The sequence below is a fragment of the Geotrypetes seraphini genome, chromosome 2 (genome assembly GCF_902459505.1).
Source record: "Geotrypetes seraphini chromosome 2, aGeoSer1.1, whole genome shotgun sequence".
NCBI lineage: Eukaryota > Metazoa > Chordata > Amphibia > Gymnophiona > Dermophiidae > Geotrypetes > Geotrypetes seraphini.
The window spans coordinates 326879846-326901718 of record NC_047085.1 but is presented as its reverse complement, the minus strand read 5'-3'; the positions used below and the strand labels follow the sequence as shown (position 1 = coordinate 326901718).

The following is a 21873-nucleotide window of genomic DNA, read 5'->3' as shown; positions in this document are numbered from 1 at the left end:
AGCAGCAACAGGACCAGCCACCACTACCGAGAGCCCTTTGCCCTGATCCAGCCAGACAAGTAAGCTCTTCCCCCAGCACTCCGTTGGAAAAATCAATATGCTTGCTTTTAAATATTATCAGAAGTAGGAGATCAACTGCTTTTACACCTAAGCAGCACCAAGACCAGCCGCCACTATTGAGAGCCTTTGTCCCAATCCAGCCAGACGTGTGTGCTCTTCACCATACAATTTGTTGGAGAGATCAATCTGCCTGCTTTTAAATATCAGCAGCATTGGGAAAACAACTGCTTTTACACCTAAGCAGCAGCGGGTACATCCGCAACCACCAAGAGCCCACAGACCTGATCCTGCCAGGAGCGTGAACTCCTCCCCCTGCAGTACATTGGAGAGATCAATCTGCCTGCTTTTAAATATCAGCAGCAGTGGAGATCAACTGCTTTTACATCTAAGCAGCAATGAGACCAGCCACAACCACCGAGAGCACTCAGACCCGATCCTACCAAGAGTGTGAACTCTTCCCCCCCTGCAATCCGCTAAGAAGATCGACTGTCGGCTCCGGGCGGCTTTCCCGCAGAGGAGAGAATCCTGCATTCACCGTGGACCTCATCTGGGGCAGCCTCCTTGAAGCGGCTGGGGCACGGGCAGTGTGTCTGGGAGGGAATGCATGGATGGGAGAACATCGCAGGGGAGGAGACATAGGCATCCTGGGACTGTTGGCCAGAAGAAGCCCTTTCTGGATACGTCAATCGCTCCTCCTAAACTTACTTGCTCCACTTCATCACTGACGCTGACCCATTCTGCTTCTATTCCTTTCTCTCCTCTCTTCTACCTTCCAAAGTATTTAGATCAATGCTGTCTTTTTAAAATGTTTATTTTATTTTTATTTTTCCTCTAACTCTACTTTTCACTTCACTATTACCCTCCAGGTACTTTAGTTAGATTGTGAGCCTTCGGGACAGTAAGGGAATTTTCCAAGTACCTTTCTTATTTCTAATCTTAATGTATATTTTCTGTAAACCGCTTAGAACCTAACGGATGTTGCGGTATATAAGAAACAAATTACATTACATTACATTACATATACGACCTAGCTAACAATACGACCCTGTTAACAATTTAAAAAAAAAATAAAAAAAATCAATAAGTCAATTGAAGGCTCCCTTCAAACCGGCACTGCCTCAGGATTTTTTTTTTTTTTTACAGAACAGACTCCACTGACTCTCTAAGCCATATGCCTTGCCGGTATCGGTGGCAAGACTTACCACTGAGGAGGCATCTCTACAAAATTTTGGGGAGGTGGAGGAAATGGGCAACACCCCTGAGCTCAGTCCGGCACCAGACGGGGACAAGAAGGCCAGTACACAACTTCCAATAGCCCTATGCTAACCAAGGGAAGCCTACAACAGCTTACCACACCTGCTGGAGACTGTAGACAGTTTGTATTGCGGGACTGCACAGCCACTTGTACTACAGCCAAAAGTTTGTCTCAATCTTCACCTGTTGGTCATGGTAAGCTATTGCCCATTAGTGAACTGTGCCGGTCTGAAGAGGCGCTAAAGAATACACACTTTTGTGGATATCTTTTGTTTCATGAGTAAATTTAGGGAAATTTTTGTTGTTTACCTGCAATTACATCACTTTCTTTACCAGAGATAAATACAAAAAAAAGATTTGACATCGATATGTGAACATTTCTTAAGAAAGAACTGAATATTTCATGGGGTGTCCTAATTTTTTCACATGACTGTAGGTCATTGGTGAGGACACACTTGGAATATTGTGTTCAGTTTTGGAGGCCGTATCTTGTGAAGGATATAAAAAGACTTCAAGTGGTCCAGAGGAAGACAATAAAAATGGTAAGGAGTTGGAACCAAAAGTATGAGAAGAGAACAGATGACCTAAATATGTAGTAGTAGTAGCAGTAGTAGTATACTCCAGAGGACAGGAGGGACAGGGGAAGATATGATACAGACGTTTAAATACTTGAAAGAACATAAGAATTACTGCTGCTGGGTCAGACCAGTGGTCCATTGTGCCCAGCAGTCCGCTCACGCAGTGGCCCCCAGGTCAAAGACCAGTGTTCTAAACGAATCCAGCCTCACCTGCGTACGTTCCAGTTTAGCAAGAACTTGCCCAACTTTGTCTTGAATCCCTGGAGGGTGTTTGCCCCTATAACAGACTCGGGAAGAGAGTTCAAGTTTTCTACCACTCTCTGGGTGAAGAAGAAGTTCCTTACGTTTGTATAGAATCTATCCCCTTTTAACTTTAGAGAGTGCCCTCTCGTTCTCCCTACCTTGGAGAGGGTGAACAATCTGTCTTTATTTACTAAGTCTATTCTCTTCAGTATTTTCAATGTTTCGATCATATCTCCTCTCAAGTCTCCTCTTTTCAAGGGAGAAGAGGCCCAGTTTCTCCAATCTCTCACTGTACTGCAACTCCTCCACCCCCTTAACAAGTTTCAAGTTTCTTTATTTTAGATATACCGTCTATCAAAATACATGTCTAGACGATGTACATTATAAAAGATTATAGGAAACAATTAAAATAAGTAAATAAAAACAATATTAAAAATACTGGAGAAATTCAGATTAACATACATGAAACGGAAAGAAAGTAGGGGAGGGAGAGGTTGTTTAAAATACATTGAAGTAAAAATAATAAAAAAGGACGGTAAGTGAGGAGTGGTAAAGACATTAAGAGGGGAATCATTTTAGTCGCTCTTCTCTGGACCCTTTCAAGTAGTACCTTGTCCTTCTTCATAGCAACATAGTAGATGACGGCAGATAAAAACCCGAATGGTCCATCCAGTCTACCCAACCTGATACAATTAAAAATTTTTTTTTTCCTTCTTCTTAGCTATTTCTGTGCAAGAATCCAAAGCTCTGCCCGGTACTGTGCTTAGGTTCCCACTACTGAAGTCTCCATCAAAACTCACTCCAGCCCACCTATACCATCCCAGCCACTGAATCCCTCCCCTCCATCAAACAGCTATATACAGACACAGACCGTGCAAGTCTGCCCAGTACTGGCCTTAGTTCTTCAATATTTACTATTATTTTCTGATTCTAGATCCTCTGTGTTCATCCCATGCATTTTTTGAACTATGTCACTGTTTTCCTCTCCATCATCTCTCTCGGGAGCGCATTCCAGGCATCCACCACCCTCTTCATAAAGAAGAATTTCCTTACATTGCTCTTGAATCTACCACCCCTCAGCCTCAAATTATGCCCTCTGGTTTTACCATTTTCCTTTCAATGGAAAAGATTTTGTTCTACATTAATACCTTTCAAGTATTTAAACTTCTGAATCATATCTTCTCTCCTTTCCTCTAGGGTATACATAATCAAGGCTTCCAGTCTCTCCTCATACATCTTTTGGCTCAAACCTCCTATCATTTTCGTCGCCCTCTTCTGGACCGCTTCAAGTCTTATGTCTTTTGCCAAATACAGTCTCCAAAACTGAACACAAGTGGGGCCTCACCAACGACTGTACAGGGGCATCAACACCTTCTTTCTTCTACTGGTTACATTTCTTTTTATATAGCCCAGTATCCTTCTGGCAACAGCCACCGCCTTGTCACACTGGAAAAAGGATATACACAAATTTGTTGAAAGCTCCAAATGTGGTGGATGCATGGAGGTTGATGTATCTAACAGGGCATGACTTCACCTCTTTTCACATGTTCACCAATCTTACTCCTTGATAGTAACATAGTAGATGACAGCAGATAAAAACCTGAATGGTCCATCCAGTCTGCCCAACCTGATTCAATTTAAATTTTTTCTTCTTAGCTATTTCTGGGCAAGAATCCAAAGCTCTACCCGGTACTGTGCTTGGGTTCCAACAAGTACTCCAGGTGAGTGTGCACCGTGGCCCGGTACAGCAGCATGATAACCTTCTCTGATCTGTTCGTAATCCCCTTCTTTATCATTCTAAACATTCTGTTCGCTCATTTCGCCACTGCCACGCATTATGAGGATGGCTTCATTGACTTGTCGATCAGAACTCCCAAGTCTCTTTCCTGGGAGGTCTCTCCAAGTACTGCCCTGGACATCCTGTATTTGTGCATGAGATTTTTGTTATTGACATGTACCACTTTACACTTATCCACGTTGAACCTCAATTACCATGTCGATGTCCATTTCTCGAGCTTGATTATGTCACATTGCAGATCTTCGCAATCCCGTGTCTTCACTACTCTGAATAACTTCAAATCATCCGCAAATTTAAACACCTCACTCGTCGTACCAATTTCAAGATCGTTTATAAAGATGTTGAAGAGCACGGGTCCAAGCACTGAGCTCTGCGGCACCCCACTGGTAACACTCTTCCTATCCGAGTATTGTCCATTTACCCCCACTCTCTGTTTCCTATGCTCCAGACAGTTTTTAATCCACGTGAGTATTTCATCCTCGATTCCATGGCTCGCAATTTTCTGAAGTAGTCGTTTATGTGGAACCTTGTTGAACGCCTTCTGAAAATCCAGATATACAATGTTGACCGGGTTGCCCTTGTCTATCTCCCTGTTTACTCCTTCGAAGAAGTGCAGCAAGTTCACCAAACAAGATCTGCCTTTGCTGAACCCGTGCTGGCTAGTCCTCATCAGACCCTGTCCGTCAAGGTGATCAATGATGCGGTCCTTTATTAGCGCCTTTACCATCTTTCCCGGTACAGAGGTCAGACTCACCCGTTTGTACTCCCGGTACCGAGGTCAGACTCACCCGTCTGTACTTTCCTGATCTCCCCTCAAACCTTTCTTGAAGATCGGCATAACATTCACCACCTTCCAGTCTTCCGGAATCTTTCCCAATTTGATTGATAGATTGGCTATTAGTTGAAGCAGTTCAGCTATAGTCCCTTTCCGTTCCTTGATGACCCTCGGATGGATGTCATCTGGTCCCGGGAATTTATCGCTCTTAAACCTATCAATCTGCCTGCATACCTCTTCTAGACTGACCATCAACCCTGTCAGTTTCCTGTCTTCGTTTCCAGCATATAGCCTGATGGGTTCCGGTAAATACAGACGCAAAAAATGTGTTCAGTTTGTCAACGATTACTTTGTCCTCCTTTAGCACTCCCTTTATTCCATGATCATCCAACGGTCCCACCACTTCCTTCGCGGGTCATTTTCCCTTAAATATATCGAAAGAACTGCTTGAAGTTTTTCGCCTCCTTGACTATTTTTTCCTCGTAGTCTCTTTTGGCCCCTTTTACTGTCTTATGGCACTTACGTTGTAGTTTGTGCTTCTTCCAGTTTTCGTCCATTCTTGACCTTTTCCATTCCTTAAACGCAGTTTTCTTGTCTCTGATCGCTTCCTTCACCTCTACAGTGAGCCATGTCAGTTCCTTGTTATTTTTCCTCTTGTATCCCTTGTATTAATATAGAACCAAATCTTTTCTAGAGAAAAGAAAATGTAAAACTAGATGTCATAATTTGAGGTTGCCTCAGGAGCAATGTTAGAAAATTATTTTTCATGGAGAAGGTGGTAGATGCCTGATGCCCTCTGAGGTGGAGAGGAAAACAGTGATGGAATTCAAAAAAGCATTAGATAAACATAGAGGATCTCTAATTAGAAAACGAAGGATGTAAATTAAAGAACTAAGGCCAGTACTGGACAGACTTGTACGGTTGTATATGTGGTGATTTGGTGTAGGATGGGCTGGGGAGGGCATTAATGGGAACTTTACTAACTTGGAACATGAGGATGTTACTGGACAGACTTTATGGTAGATATCTTGTAAACAGGATGGTTGAATAGGCTGAAGTGAGCTTGGTTGGCAACTTCAGCATTTGGAACCTAGGACAATACCAGGTGAACTTTACAGTCTATGACCCAGAAATATCACAGAAGAGAAGTGAATTTAATCATGTATTTTTAATGGGTATAATTAATGAGCAGACTGGATGGACCATTCAGGTTTTTATCTGTCATCATTTACTATGTTACGGGCAGGTTTTGAGTAGGATTAGTCTTGGACATTATGCGATAATAATCAAATCTTTCCCAAGATGTCCTGGATGGAACTTAAGACCTGCTTTAAAAGTGTCTTTTAAGCACCAAAAAGGTACCTAAACTTAGAGAATGACACGGTGGCGGTTTACCCGCGGCTACTGCGTTTAGCTGCGGGTAACCCGCCAAAAACGGGGAATGAAAATTAGCAGCCTCTGCGGGGACGGGGACAAGGCCATCACCGCCCCGTGGAGCGGTGAATGGTCTTGTCACCGCAGTGAGGCATAAAGGATCGTGCGGTCCCCGCACCCCCATCCGCCCACCCGCACGCCGGCTCGATCGTTTAACCAGCTTCCTCTCTCCACCTCACCTTAGTTTGCCGGCTTTCTTTTTCGGCGACCGGAACGCTTTCAAAAGAGCCGCGCACGCGCGGCTGCTCAGTATTCAATCTTCTGCTCTGACCCAACCGGAAACAGGAAGTTGCAGCAGAGCAGAAGATTGAACTTTGAGCTGCCGCGTGTGCGCGGCTCTTTGAAAGCGTTCCGGTCGCCGAAAAAGAAAACCGGCAAACTAAGGAGAGCTGGAGAGCAGTAGCGTACCAAGGGGGGGGCGGGAGGGGCGAAAAAGGTAATGGCGCCAGGCCTTGGAGCACCGAGGCAGACCGCTTCTCCCCCCTCCCAGCCGAACCCCCGCTGACCCTCCTATCTCCCCCCCCAAGTGAACCTTTCCGACCCTCCCAGCGAAAGCAGCAAACCTCCCTCCAGTAGCGTCGACTTTCTCCTCCCTCTGCCGCATCACTGATGACGTCATCAGTGACGCGGCAGAGGGAGGAGAAAGCCGCGAAGGAGGTTTGCTGCTCTCGCTGGGAGGGTCGGAAAGGTTCACGGGGGGGGAGATAAGAGGGTCAGCGGGGATTCGGCTGGGAGGGGGGAGAAGCGGTCTGCCTCGGTGCTCCATTACCTTCTTCGGGCAGCAGCAGCATTTACAATTCGCTGCTGTTGCCGGCTTCAGGCCTTGTTCTCTGCCGGGTCCTGCCTACTTCCTGTTTTCATGAAGACAGGACCCGACAGAGAGGAAGGCCTAAAGCGGGCAACATCAGTGAATTGTGAATGCTGCTGCTGCCCGATGAAGTTCAGGACATCAGGACATCGAGGAAGGAGCAGGGTGAAATCGGCTGCTGGCTTGGGGGTGAGGGTAGGGAAAGAATCGTGGAAGTGGAGAAATTGGCACGATGGCTTTGTGGGGGCTAGGGGGAGAGAGAAAGAAAGGAAAAAATAAAGAGGGGGGCAGGGGGAGAGAGAAAGAAAGGCAGAAATAAAGAGGGGTCAGGGGGGAGAGAGAAAGAAAGGCAGAAAGAAAGAGGGGGACCAAGGGGAGAGAGAAAGAAAGGCAGAAAGAAAGAGGGGAGCCAGGGGGAGAGAGAAAGAAAGAGGGGGAGGGGGGCAGGAGAAGAAAGAAGAAGGATCAGAAGAAGGACCAGAGACTCATGAAATCACCAGACAAAAAGGTAGGAAAAATGATTTTATTTTCAACTTAGTGATCAAAATGTGTCCGTTTTGAGAATTTATATCTGCTGTCTATATTTTGCACTATGGCCCCCTTTTACTAAAACGCAATAGCGGTTTTTAGCGCAGGGAGCCTATGAGCGTCGAGAGCAGCATGGGGCATTCAGTGCAGCTCCCTGCGCTAAAAACCGCTATCACAGTTTAGTAAAAAGGGAGGGGGAATATTTGTCTATTTTTGTATAGTTGTTACTGAGGTGACATTGCATAAAGTCATCTGCCTTGACCTCTTTGAAAACCCGCGGAATATAAATGATAATTAACATTTTCTCTGCGTACAGCGTGCTTTGTGTTTTTAAAATTTTATTGTTGGTAGATAATTTTGACTTGGCCACAAAGGTAAGGGAGAGGGAGGGAGGGGAGCTGCTGAAAGACATCTAGTAATCCTTGCAGGCTTGACTGTGCAGGGAATTATTTTTGTAAAATCATGTTTTGTTATGTGACTGGCATTATCTAGACTTTAATTTCTATGAATGAATAGAATGAAAATGATATAAAATTACTTGCTTGCGGGGACCGCGTGTTCCGGCTCACACAAGGAAGGAGGGGGTGAAAGGGAAAAAGTTTCTCTTCCTTGGAAATAGATTCTGAAGTGACCTCATCAAAGAAGACCAGCACTAAATGTACAAGAAATCCCTTAAACAATGTCAAAAGAGCCCAAAATAGAAAACTGCTACTGCCTTGAGACTCCATTATTGAAGAAATCAACTTGAAATCACAGAAGAGACAGGAAAAGGTTAAATGCCTCATGGAATCCTCAGGTACAAAACACAAACCAAATTGTGAATGAAATCAGAGCAGACAGTAAGAATTATAAAATTGATGTCATTATCCATCTGGAAAAAAAGGCGTACTAGAAATAATGCCTCAGCAATACAATTTTCAGAAGTTCTATTTGCTCATGGTAAGGGAGAAGAGAGACTGCTAGTGATGGTGGGGGGACTGATAGAAGATATGAAAGAAGGGTAGTAGAAAGGAACAGATGGTAAAGGAGGGAGGGAAGGGTGGTGGTGGAAAGGAATAGAACAGACATTGAAAGAGGGTAGAGAGGAACAGACCCTGAAAGGAAATGTGGAAGGCAGAGTGGGGAGAAGACGCTGGAAGGGAAGAAGACAGATGTCAGACTATGGGGGAGCGGAGGGAAGAAAATTGGTGCTAGACGGGGACGGTGACGGGGCGGTGAATGGGATGGCAGTGGCGGTGACGGGGCGGTGAAAGGGATGGCAGTGACGGGGCGGTGAAAGGAATGGCGGTGACGGGGCGGTGCAGAGGATGGTGGGCCGGGGACGGTGCAGTGACGGGGACAGATTTTTTCCCTGTGTCATTCTCTACCTAAACTGACCAGATGACCACTGGAGAGATTAAGTTAAGACCACCCCCCTCACACATTACTCCAGTGGTCACTGACCCCCCCCCCCCCAAAAAAAAAAAAAAAAATCTGAATGAAACAATACATATCTGTCTGTAGAACAGGTATGAGAAATCCTGGTACAGCAGTATACAAGTGTCTTAAGTAGCCTGCTGAGTGGGTTAGTGAGTCATAGAGAGGAAGATCCAGGTCCATAAGCCATTCTAGCAACTACATTTATGGTGGAAAGTGTGAGCCTATCAAATCCCACCAAAATCCTACTATACTGCTAAATAGGTGCAACCTGTAGCCATAAGGGCTAATGGGGTGGTAAACAATGTTTTGGTGGAGTTTTAGAGGGCTCACCATACATTAGAAGGGGATTATGGTGATATGTACTTCTGGCACCTTTTATGTAAAGTTTACAGAAGTGTCCTCTAAGATGTCCCATTGCTCTACTGGTATGTCTATATGGCCAGTCCATTATAATGTTGGCCTCTCCCATGTTCAAATGGTCTGGATTTGAGCATTTTGAACTTGGACAGTTTTGTGGTTGAAAATAGCAAACAGAGTTGGATGCCTAGCAGTCAAGACATTTATTTATTTATTTAAAAATTTATATACCGTACATTAACTACACAGTTTACAAAGCTTCCAATCATAAAACACAATTGCAGAACAGTACTTATGTTTAAATATATTTATTAAAGTTTTTCAATAAAGTGCCAGAAAAACAGAAAACGCAAACAGTGTTCTCACATATGTGCACAAAACAATTCCCACCACCCTCAGCCCCCCATCCCCCATAAGTCCCATATAGAGATGATGGTCCAAGAGCATACAAAGTAACATGTGATCAAGATCATAAATCGAACAGTACTTATAAAAAAGAAAAACGAAAAAAACTTCAGGAAAACGCTAGCAATTGAGTTTTCAGCATTTTCTTAAAATTCATCCTCTCCATCACAAAATCACAAAATTACAGGCAACGTATTCCAAAGTTTAGCACCTGCAATAGACAGCATTGCTGCACCAATCCTAACATGAGAGATTGACATCTTACCCTCTAAATTCAGTTTCACACTATTTTCTGATCTCAAACATCTTCTAGGCTGATACATTTTAAAAAATCCTTGCAATACAGCTGGGGAGACATGATACAAAAATCTCATGTATAGTTGAAAGAATCTTGCATGGGCAACCAATGAAGTTGCTTCAACACAGGGGTTATGTGAGTCATTCTTGGAATCCCAGTAATCAATCTTGCCGCAGAATTAATCAACATCTACAGTGCCCTCGTTTTCACTATAGCAACTCCCAAGTATAGTGAATTGCAATAATCTACCCTTACTCAGGATCAGTGCTTGCAGTGTAATTGTTTAAGTTGGCAATTAAATTAAAAAAAAAAAAAAAAATTTGGACATCTTGCAGTGTTGCCAGTTTTGAAAATGAACATTTCTCTGCTTCTGACTCTGGATGCCTTGCAGGAAACGTCCAAAGTTTGACTTAAGATGTCCTATTGAAAATGGCCCTCCATGTGATTATGATGTTGCTATTCAGTCGGTGAACATAAGAACATAAGAAATGCTTCTGCTGGGTCAGACCCGAGGTCCATCATGCCCAGCAGTCCGCTCACGCGGTGGCCCAGCAGGTCCAGGACCTGTGCAGTAATCTTCTATCTATACCCCTCTATCCTCTTTTCCAGTAGGAATTTGTCTAATCCTTTCTTGAACCCCAGTACCGTACTCTGCCCAATCACGTCCTCTGGAAGCGCATTCCAGGTGTCCACCACACGTTGGATAAAAAAGAACTTCCTAGTATTTGTTTTGAATCTGTCTCCTATCAACTTTTCCGAGTGCCCTCTTGTTCTTTTATTATTCGAAAGTTTGAAGAATCTGTCCCTCTCTACTCTCTCTATGCCCTTCATGATCTTATAAGTCTCTATCATACCCCCTCTAAGTCTCCTCTTCTCCAGGGAAAAGAGACCCAGCTTCTCCAATCTCTCAGCATATGACAGGTTTTCCATACCTTTTATCAGACGTGTCGCTCTCCTCTGAACTCTCTCGACTAACGCCATATCCTTCTTAAGGTACGGCGACCAATATTGGACGCAGTACTCCAAATGCGGGCGCACCATTGCCCGATACAACGGCAGAATAACCTCTTTCGTTCTGGCTGTAATACCCTTTTTCATTATACCAAGCATTCTATTCGCTCTCTTAGCGGCCGCTGCACACTGTGCCGTCGGCTTCATTGTCATGTCCACCAATACCCCCAAGTCCCTTTCCTGGGTACTCTTATTCAATAATATCCCTCCCATTGTATAGTTGTACCTCGAGTTTCTGCTCCCCACATGTAATACCTTACATTTCTCAACGTTGAACTTCATCTGCCATCTCGTCGCCCAATCTTCTAGTTTGTTCAAGTCCCTTTGCAATTCTTCGCATTCCTCTGTAGTCCGAGCTCCATTAAATAGTTTAGTGTCGTCCGCAAATTTTATTGTCTCGCACTTCGTCCCTGTTTCTAGATCATTTATGAAGATATTAAATAGTAGCGGCCCGAGCACCGAGCCCTGCGGGACACCACTCGTGACCCTCCTCCAGTCGGAGTAGTGGCCCTTCACTCCTACCCTTTGTTTTCTACCCTCCAACCAGTTTCTGATCCATCTATGTACATCTCCTTCCACCCCATGGTTCTTCAGTTTCCGGAGTAGACGTTCATGGGGCACCTTGTCAAAGGCTTTTTGGAAATCTAGATATATGATGTCAATGGGGTCTCCTTTGTCCATCTGTTTGTTAATCCCTTCGAAGAAGTGCAATAAGTTTGTTTGGCACGATCTTCCCTTGCAGAAACCATGCTGGCTGGCTATCAGAAGTTTGTGTTTTTCAAAATGTTGATCAATGCTTTCTTTTATCAGTGCTTCTGCCATTTTCCCAGGAACCGAAGTCAGGCTCACCAGCCTGTAGTTTCCCAGATCACCTCTTGATCCCTTTTTAAAGATGGGCGTAACGTTGGCTATCTTCCAATCCTCCGGGATCGCGCCTGTTTTCAGGGATAAGTTGCAAATTTGCTGCAGTAGTTCCGCTATCTCCTCCTTTAATTCCTTCAGAACCCTTGGATGTATGCCATCCGGACCCGGAGATTTGTCAGTCTTTAGTTTTTCTATCTGCCTGCGAACGTCCTCAATGCTCACTTCTATGAATGTTAATTTTTCTGCTTAACTTCCGTTGAAGAATTGCTCAGGTTCCGGAATGTTGGACGTGTTTTCGTTAGTAAATACAGACGAGAAGAACATGTTAAGCCTTTCTGCCACTACCTTCTCCTCCTTCACCACTCCCTTCCTGTCTCCGTCGTCTAGCGGTCCCACTTCCTCTCTAGCTGGATGCTTCCCTTTAACATATCTGAAGAACGGTTTGAAATTTCTTGCTTCCCTGGCTAGCCTTTCTTCATACTCTCTTTTAGCTTTCCGAACCTCACGGTGACATTCTTTTTGATGTTTCTTGTGCTCTTTCCAGTTCCCCTCAGTTTTGTCCTTTTTCCATTTCTTGAATGATTTTTTCTTATTGCCTATCGCTTCCTTCACTGTTTTGGTTATCCACGCCGGGTCTTTTGTTCGATTCTTTTTACACCCCTTCCTGAATCTGGGGATATACAGATTTTGCACCTCGCTCACCATGTCCCTGAAGAAGGACCAGGCATGATTTACCGTTAGCCATGTTTTGGAAGTGTTCCTAAGTTTCTTCCTTACCAATTCCCTCATTGCTTCGTAGTTTCCTTTCATGAAGTTAAAGGTTGTCGCTATGGATCTCTTGCCTTTTGATACTCCTACCTCAACCTTGAACTTGATCATATTTCCCAACGTCCCTAATTGGTCTTTTAGCTACTGCCAGATTTATTCCTGGATATTCAATGCCAGGCCATGTCCAAGCACCAGTACTGAAATCCAAGTTTATGCGACCAACTTTCTCTTATGCAGTTAAGTGCGATATTCAGCACTTAACCATATAAGCAATACTGCCTAAAGATAGGACCGATTTTTCTGCATTCCGACTTGACCACTAAACTTAGATGGTTAAGGGGTCCTTTTATCAAGCTGCGGTAGGGGTTTAACGCGTGTAATACTGCGCGTCAAACCGCCTGCCATACTAGTCACTAATGCCCGCATTGAGCAGGCATTAGTTTTTTTGCCGGCCGCGGAGGTTAGCGCGTGATGAAATGTCCGACACGCTAACCCCGCTAGCGCGGCTTGCTAAAAGGAGCCCTAAGTGTTGAATATCAGCACTTAACTGCTTAAGTGCCAACTCTGCCCACAGACTACCTACAAAAGAGACTGTTTTTTTTTTTGTTTGTTTGTTTTTTAATTAGTCGGTAGTGATATGCAGCAGCACTAACCAGTTAAATGTTGCTGAATATCAGCAGATAGCCCCTCACAAGTGATTTAACTGGCTAAGAGACATTTTAAGTTGGTTAAATCGCTTTGAATATCAAACTCTGTATTTTAAAGCAGATGATGACTGTGGTACTCAGGAAGTGGAAAACAGTAACTTCCTAAATTATTTTACTAGCTTTTCATTTGGAAATTATTCAAGTAAATGTTTTCAAATTATTTCATTGCCTTATCAAGACTTACCTCCCCGTGATGATAGGCTGACATTTCTGAAACAGAGCCAGCCAACTGAGCAACTTTGACCTCTCGTTTATCATTTCTCTTGAAGCAAGTAAATAAAACTTTGCGCTGTCCTGGTTTAAATCCTATTTAAAAAAATAACATCTTTAAGTGATGTTATCAGCTACATGGAATATTATACAGACCTTGGGCTTGCAAATTAATTTTTAGGATAAAGAAAATGCAGAGGGATGACTATCATCACGTTAGATATATCATTAAGTGCATCTGCTCAGGCTTAAAGTACCATTCTGCACTACAGTGTTCTCCCCAGGGCCTTTCAGCCGGGCGCTCCGCCCAGCTAATTTAGATGAGCGCCCGGCTGTAATCTCGATGGCAATCCTGCTGCTGCTGCTGCCTTCTGCTCAACATTAAAAAAAAAAACAAAAAAAACCTACTCACCGGTTTGGAGATTTACCGGGCTGACTCGGCACAGCTTGAATCGCAGGAGCCTGACTTTTTTTCTTTTAGTTTTTAACGCCAGCAAGCGACTTGAACCCATGCTCCGGGGCTCTAACATGTGAATGCCGCTTCTCTCCGAAACCGGAAGTCACGTCCCGAGGGGGGAAGAGAAGGGAAGTCGGCATGCACACGCCCCGGAGCATGGGTTCGCTATAGGAGACAGGTCAGCTTACAACTTACTTTTGATTGCTTCGGGCTTTCCTCACTGCCGGGTCCTGCCCAGTGTTCCCTCTCAGGTGAGCGCATGAGCGATCGCTCACTATTTTCAGTGGCGTCGCTCATGCTTCTTCTGGTGTCGCTCACTCGAGCGGAGGTGAGAGGAAGAGGCGGCGGCGGTCTGCCCTGCTCGCCTAAGATGCAGCGGCGGCGACTCCTTTCATGATCCCCGCAATCAGTGGCGTATTAAGTGTGTGTGTGGGGGGGGGGGGCGGTCCGCCCCTTATTCTCATTGGTGTAACGCCGGCCCTGCAGCTCCGGACTTCTCCACACCTGCCCCCCCCCTTCGGATCGCTATTATTTTAAATGTTATAGCGGCGGCGCTGTATCCATCATTGGAGACGTCTAACCTCGGACTGCCCCGGAACTCTTACTGCAACAGTGACTTCCTGTTCCTGCCTAGACGGGCGGCTGCTGCAGTAAGAGTTCCGGGGCAGGCCGAGGTTAGACGTCTCCACTGATGGATACAGCTCCGCGGCTATAACATTTAAAATAATAGCGATCCGAAGGGGGGGGGGAGAAGGTGCGGGGAAGTCCGGAGCTGCAGGGCCGACGTTAGAGGGAGTAAGAGTTGATGGTGCCGCAGGGTCCCGCGGGGGGGGGGGGGGGGGGGGGGGGGAGGAAGGAAGGAAGAAGAGGAACCAAAGCATGGCAATTGTGGGGAAGTCCAGAGCTGCAGGGAAGAGTGTTGCGGTACTCAGCTGGAGGGAGAAGGAAGATGAGGGAGGGAATGAAAGGAGATGCCAGGGCTTGGAGGGTAGGAGGAAGGTATGCCAGTCTAAGGGAAAAGGAAGGGGGGAGATGTGAGAGCATGGAGGGGGAGCGAAAGATGGAAGAAAAGGAAAGGACAGATGCCAGAGAATCAGGGAAGGGGAGATACCAGACTATGGGGTGCAAAGGAAAGAAAGGAGAAGAGAGAGATGCCAGAGCATAGGGGATGCGATGGTGACAGAGAGAAAAAAATGGAGAGGTGGCAGAGCTGACTGGCTTTGGGGGTGGGCAAAATCTGGAAGGCAGTGGGGGGACATAAGGAGGCACTGGGGGCACTATGGACACGGGAAGGAGGCACTGGGGGCACTAAGGACATGGGAAGGAAGGAGGGAGGGAATAGAAAGGGACAATTGTTGGGCTTAAGTGCAGAAAGAAAGAAAGGATACACAGTCAATTAATAGATGTCCCCTTTTGATGAAAAAAATAAATGGTCACGTTACCACTGACTTACTTTCTCTTCAGCAGAGTCAGCATCAGCGCTAAGGTGCAGGAAGGTCCCGCGATGACTCGTCTGCTGGCTCTGCTCTGTAAGAAGTAAGTTACGTCGGAGGGGGTGGACCCGGCAGACGCAGTCATTGCGGGACTTTGCCGCAACTCCCTGCGTCTGCCGGGTCCACCCCCTCCAACATAACTTACTTCTTCCAGAGCAGAGCCAGCAGACGAGTCATCGCGGGCCCTTCCAGCATGCGGCTGCTGAGTCCGCTCTAGAGCAAGTACATCAGAGTGGGGTGGATTGGCAGCAGGCAGCTACAATCATCGCGGGACCTTGCTGCATGAAGGGAGATAAAGGAGCAGGACTGCTGGAATGGAAGAGTGGTGGAGAGAAAGAAAGGGGGCAGGGTGGTATGGAAGGGTGGTGCTGATGGAATTGATCTACAGAGAAAGGGGAGAGACATAAGGGGGAAGGATATTGGAGGGAAAGAAAGGGGGAAGATGCTGATTGAAGAGGGGTGGATGGAGGGAGAAAGGGCAGACATTGGATGGTAGTGGGGAGCCTATGCTGGATGGAAGTGCAGATGGGAGAGATAAGGGAGCAAATGCCAGAAGGAAATGGGAGGAGAGAAAGAGGGGAGCAGATGCTGGATGATAAGTGGACAGAGAGAGGAGAAGGTACTAGATGGAAGGGTTGGAGAAAGAGGGTACATGATGGAAGGAGGGGATAAATAAAAGGAGGACACATGATGGGGAGAAAAGGATTGAGTTAGGGAAACACTGGAGGGGTGAGGGAAAGAGGTGGCAAGCTTTAGGTAGACAGTAAAAAAGGACATTGATGAGAGGGTAGTAAGAACATAATCTAGACAGATGCAGAAAATAAATTGAAAAGGGAAATGAGGGAAAAAAGGGAAAGGGATTGCAGAGGAGAGGTGTGGGAGAGGGAAGGCGAGGAGGGAGATGCCAGACCAATGGGGGTGAAAGGAGAGATGGAAGGGGGAGGCATACAGTTTCTGGAAGGGGCATAGAAGGAGAGAAGATGCCATATAGGGGAAGAGAGACAGCAGACAGTGGATGGAAGGAAGAGAGTTACAAGAAGATGAGGAAAGCAGAAACCACAGAAGACAAAGGTAGAAAAAAATTTCTATTTATTTATTGCTTTAGGAGACATGTGTCACTGTTTCTGTGAAGCATTGTATGCAGAGTCCAGCTTCTTGCTGGTTCAATTTAACCTTTGTCTATGTATTTTTATTTTATCCCCCCTTTTACAAAACTGTGAAGCGTTTTTTAGCACCAGCCGTGGTGGTAGCAGCTCTGATGCTCAGAATTTTATGAGCATCAGAGCTGTTACCTCCGTAGCTAAAATCCACACTACAGTTTTGTAAAAGAGGGAGGGGTTAGTTTGTGATTACATATTCCATACTAGGCGAAGGTGTGTTCTGTGTGTTCGAAAGACATAGTTTTCTGTTAGGATTGACGGTGTAGGATTGATCTGTGCTGGTCTGGTTTGTTTAGTTTTACAATGGGTGTATTGATGTACTGTTCACTGCAATATGTAAGATGCTGCCTTTTCCTAGGTACTCATGTGTGACGTGTGGCTTGTTACTAAAAATCACGTTTTTCGTACAGATGGGGGGGGGGGTGTCAAAAAATGATGGGCCCCGGGTGTTACATATGCTAGGTACACCACTGCATTATGTAAAGATACCAGAAAGCTGGCGAAGCAAAAACTTTAAGTAAATTGTTATTCTTCTAAGTTTTGAGTATTTAACCCTCCCACAATCTCATGGGCACTCGTTTCAAGTTTCAAGTTTATTGAGATTTTGATTTAAACGCAATATCAAATATTTTCAATGTGTATAACAAAAATAAATTTTGGGAAATAAATAAAACCATTTGAACAATAAACATACAAACATATCCATAGATGATTAAAAATACATAAGGAATACAAGGATAAACTACATTTGTTTAAAAATGCGTCCTCCGTGCCTGCTCATAAATTTATGGAATATGTAACTTGTCGCTCATGCATATTTTTTTTTGCACACACCTCATCAATCCTTAGAGGGAACATTGGTCCTGCCTACTTTCTGTTTCCGTGAAGGCAGGACCCGGCAATGAGGAAGGCCCGAAGCAAGCGAGAGCAGCGAGTTGTAAGCTTCCCTCCGTTGCTGACTTATGGAAGTTAGGTCAGCGATAGAAGGAAGCTTACAACTTGCCTTAGTCCAGCCCTGCACAACATGCGGCCCAAAACGGATCTCACTGCCAATATGGCTCTCACTCCGCTCTCCTTTGAAGATCAGCTCAGGAGGCAAGATTTAGCCCGAGATCAGATGAACATTAAAGGGCATCTGAGCAGATTGAGGAGAACATGTCCTGTTTTTCCATGCCTAAAAATACTACCTTGTCTAATGTAATCTCTGATCAGATCTTTAAGAGCGATGCAACTATGTATGCTGGACAGTCTCCTCCAGTAAACAGAGCTTTAAAGCCTGCAGCCATACAGAACCAGATGGTCAAAGGGCTCCAAAGTGCAGTATTGCCAAGGGATCTGTCTCAAGTTTCTGCTGCTGGCAGATGTAAACACAGCACAAGAAATAGAGACTTGTGGCATTCTGTGTGTAAAGCTGATGCATAATGAATTTACTATTACCCATGTAATAGTGCCAAAGCAGTCTGCTGGACCAGACTACAGTACAGTGATATGAAGAATGTGGAAGAATTATTCAGTGTTCAAGATCAATATGATCTCCTCACAGAAGAAAGACGGAGAGAAAGAGAGAAGCCTGGACCAAAGGGGAAAGACAGGAGGCAGATACTGGAGAGGGGGGAGAGAAGGGAAGGAGATAGAGATGTCAGACCATGGGGTGGAGTGGGAAGGAAGGAAGGAAGGAAAGGAGAAGAGAGAGATGCCAGAGCATAGGGGAAGGGTGGAGACAAAAATGGAGAGGGGTTGAAGCTGAAATAAATCATGTACAAAGGAGAGAAAGGGCACAGGATATAGAGTTTATTGAAGGGACATAGAAAGAGGGAAGATACCATATGGAACAGAGAGAGAGGGCAGACACTGGATGGAAAAGGCAGAAAGGGTGGACAGTGGATGCAAGGGGCAGAGATAGGGTGGACAGTAGATGGAAGGGGTAGAGAGAGAGAGGGCAGAGGCAGGGTGGAAGAGGCAAAGAGAGAGGACAGATATTGCATGGAAGGGAGCGAGGACAAATGCTAAATAGAAAGAAGAGAGTGAAGAGAAGATGACTAAAGCAGAAACGACAAAAGGTAGAAAAAAAATATTTTTGTTGCTTTACGTAGAATCAAGTAGTATTGTAACTGTATTGATTAAAATTTATAAATAGGAAATAGAAATAAGGCAATTTTGGGGGGGAATAAACCCCTTTCCTCAGGTCAGGACAGGATACCATAACAGCTGTATACTGTACTGTCTTGAAGAAAGATTTGGCCTCTGAAAGCTAATTGAAAAATTGATTAGTCCAATAAAATGGTATTTTCATATTTCTCATTATTTTATTTCTATTTGTTAATTTGTAAAGTGGTGACTTATGTAGAAGTTTTTTTCAAATTTACATCTACTGTATTTATATTTTGCACAGTATTAGGGGACATTTGTCACTGTTTCTATGGTGTTGCATTGTATGCAGAGTCTGGTTTCTTTGTTCAGTTTAACTTTTGTCTACATATTTCTATTTTTAATTTGTGATTATTCCATATTGGGCGAGGGTGTATCTGTGTTTTGTGTGTATGGAAAGGACATGGTTTTCTGTTAGCATCGACTACGGGATCAATTGACTGTGTAGGATCTGGTTTGTTTAGTTTTACAATGCGTGTGTTGGTGCTATCGTGCTCACTGCAGTGTTTAAGATGCTGCCTTTTCCTAGATGCACCCTTATTGTGTGACTCATGGATTATTACTAAAAAATATCTTTTTTTATATAGAGGAGGGTTTGTTAAAAAAATGATTAGCACTGGCTGTCATATATACTAGGTACACCACTGGATTTAATGACCCTATTCTAACTTTACTGTTGACATAGGTGTTGTCCCCCCAACACACAGACACACCCATTATAAAGAATTAAATTAAAGTTGTATTATCATCAAGCAGCTTTCAAATGACATTATAAGCAAATAAAAATAAAATATTTTTTATACATTGCTAATTATTACCTGCATCTTTACCTATACTGTTTTGCCCTAGCTCTTACTTTGCAGTATAGCAAAATAAAAAAGAAGCAGATAAAGATCAATCACACAGGTGCCCTTCAAGGCTCAGTAATACCTCTGCATAAATTATGTGGAAGAGGTCTGGAAGTGGGGATAGCATCTATTTCATATCCTCAGTGAGACCTCAGGAAGGAACCTAGTGATCAAAACATTATTAGAGGTGTTGTACAGCCATTTCTTGTATGACTGGATGAGCTATATTTATCTTTTTTTTTTTAGTTGTTTAAATTCATGCAGAAATAAATGGTTAGATTGAACCTAATGACTTCATTAACGCATTTCCCTTTTTTAAACCTCTATACTATTTGAAAGAGGATGAATATCTAATTATTCACTTCTAGAATTGGATACTTCTTAAATTTAGTAAAGTGTCAAACCTTAAAAAAGGAAGTCATATCGAGCATTGGAAAATAATAATTAACTAATAAAAATAGTATACATTTAATTTTCCCCACTACCAAATTTCCCCACCCTGCCCACCCGGCTACTTTTTCATGCCACCCGGCTGGAAAAAATTTCTGGGGAGAACACTGCACTATCAGAGAAGTAAAATTATACGGAGGGATTTTAATTTGACAGCCACTCCTAAGTTTGATAACTTGAGTAGACAGACTACATACAGCAAGCTGGAAAAAGGATATACACAAATTTGTTGAAAGCTCCTAATGTGGTGGATGCATGGAAGTTGATGTATCTAACAGGGCATGACTTCACCTCTTTTCACATGTTCACCAATCTTACTCCTGGATAGTAACATAGTAGATGACGGCAGATAAATACCTGAATGGTCCATCCAGTCTGCCCAACCTGATTCAATTTAAATTTTTTCTTCTTAGCTATTTCTAGGCAAGAATCCAAAGCTCTACCCTATACTGTGCTTGGGTTCCATCTGCCAAAATCTCCATCAAAACCTACTCCAACCCATCTACACCCTCCCAGCCACTGAAGCCCTCTCCAGCCCATCCTCCCCCAAACAGCCAAATACAGACCATGCAAGTCTGCCCAGTACTGGCCTTAGTTCAATATTTAATAATATTTACTGATTCTAGATCCTCTGTGTTCATCCCACGCTTCTTTGAACTTCGTCACCGTTTTCTTCTCCACTACCTCTCTCGGGAGCGCATTCCAGGCATCCACCACCCTCTCCGTAAAGTAGAATTTCCTAACATTGCTCTTGAATCTACTACCCCTCAACCTCAAATTATGTCTTCTGATTTTACCATTTTCCTTTCTCTGGAAAATACTTTGTTCTATGTTAATATCCTTCAAGTATTTGAACATCTGAATCATATCCCCCCTGTCCCTCCTTTCCTCTAGGGTTTACATATTCAGGGCTTCCAGTCTCTCCTCATACGTCTTCTGGAGGTCCAGAGGAGGGCGATGAAAATGATAGGAGGCTTGCACGTATGAGGAGAGACTGGAAGCCCAAGGGGCAAAACCGCCGCTGCCTAGGGCCGCACCAGGAAAGACGTCGAGGGAAGACGTCAAGGGCACCCTCCCCGGAGTGGACACGGAACCTCCAGTCGCCAGCACATAAGCTTTATAAAGTGCTAACATAAATTCAGGTGGGAAAAAACCCCGGCGGCCCCAAGGGACTCCCTGCCCTAGCAGGGGACCCTGCCATACCTTGCCCCTGTATTTCCAGAACAGGGGGGAAGGTCACCTGAGGTAACAGAAATGAAGGAGGTGGTTCCTGCCAAAATTGGAGCTCCTGCGGCCTGTCGTGTCTGAAAAGCCTGGGACTTTCCTGATGCTGAGTCCGAGGAACCAACCAATACAAAAAGGGAATCCCCAGCCACTCCGGCAGTAAGGGAATCCTTCATGAGGTACATGTGGCGGGGCCAACCGCTGCCGACAAGACTTCCCCATCGCTCTGGCTTGCACAACGCTTGCACAAGCCAGCCGTGAGTACCTCGCATCTGGAGCACAATGAGCATTTTTTCCCCCTTAAAAGTACTCATTGTGCTGAAAAATGTCCTAGCTCTAATAAAAGTGCCGGTTCGATGAGAAAAAAACAATACAAATGGAAGTTTTAAAGGGAATTGAGCCCTTTAGATTGGCATATCTCAGGATTTATTTTTTCTTCACTTTTTTTTTCTTCACTTAGCTGGAGGGCTGACCAACCAGGAGGCCAGGCCGCCAGCTGAGGCACCTCAACAAAAATGTGGGGTGGGGGGGAGGGACCCAGCACGAGACCCGCCGAGTTTAACACCCTCGAAGTCG

At 44.6% G+C, this 21873-nt stretch overlaps 1 protein-coding gene across 1 annotated transcript in view; it reads right to left on the bottom strand.

The window, feature by feature from the left end:
- Positions 1 to 21873, bottom strand: part of TOP2B (DNA topoisomerase II beta) — a 639919-nt gene that overhangs the window by 314169 nt on the left and 303877 nt on the right. Inside the window, 1 exon segment of the mRNA XM_033930173.1 lies at positions 13492 to 13613. Within this exon segment, the coding sequence (XP_033786064.1) occupies positions 13492 to 13613 (122 nt within the window).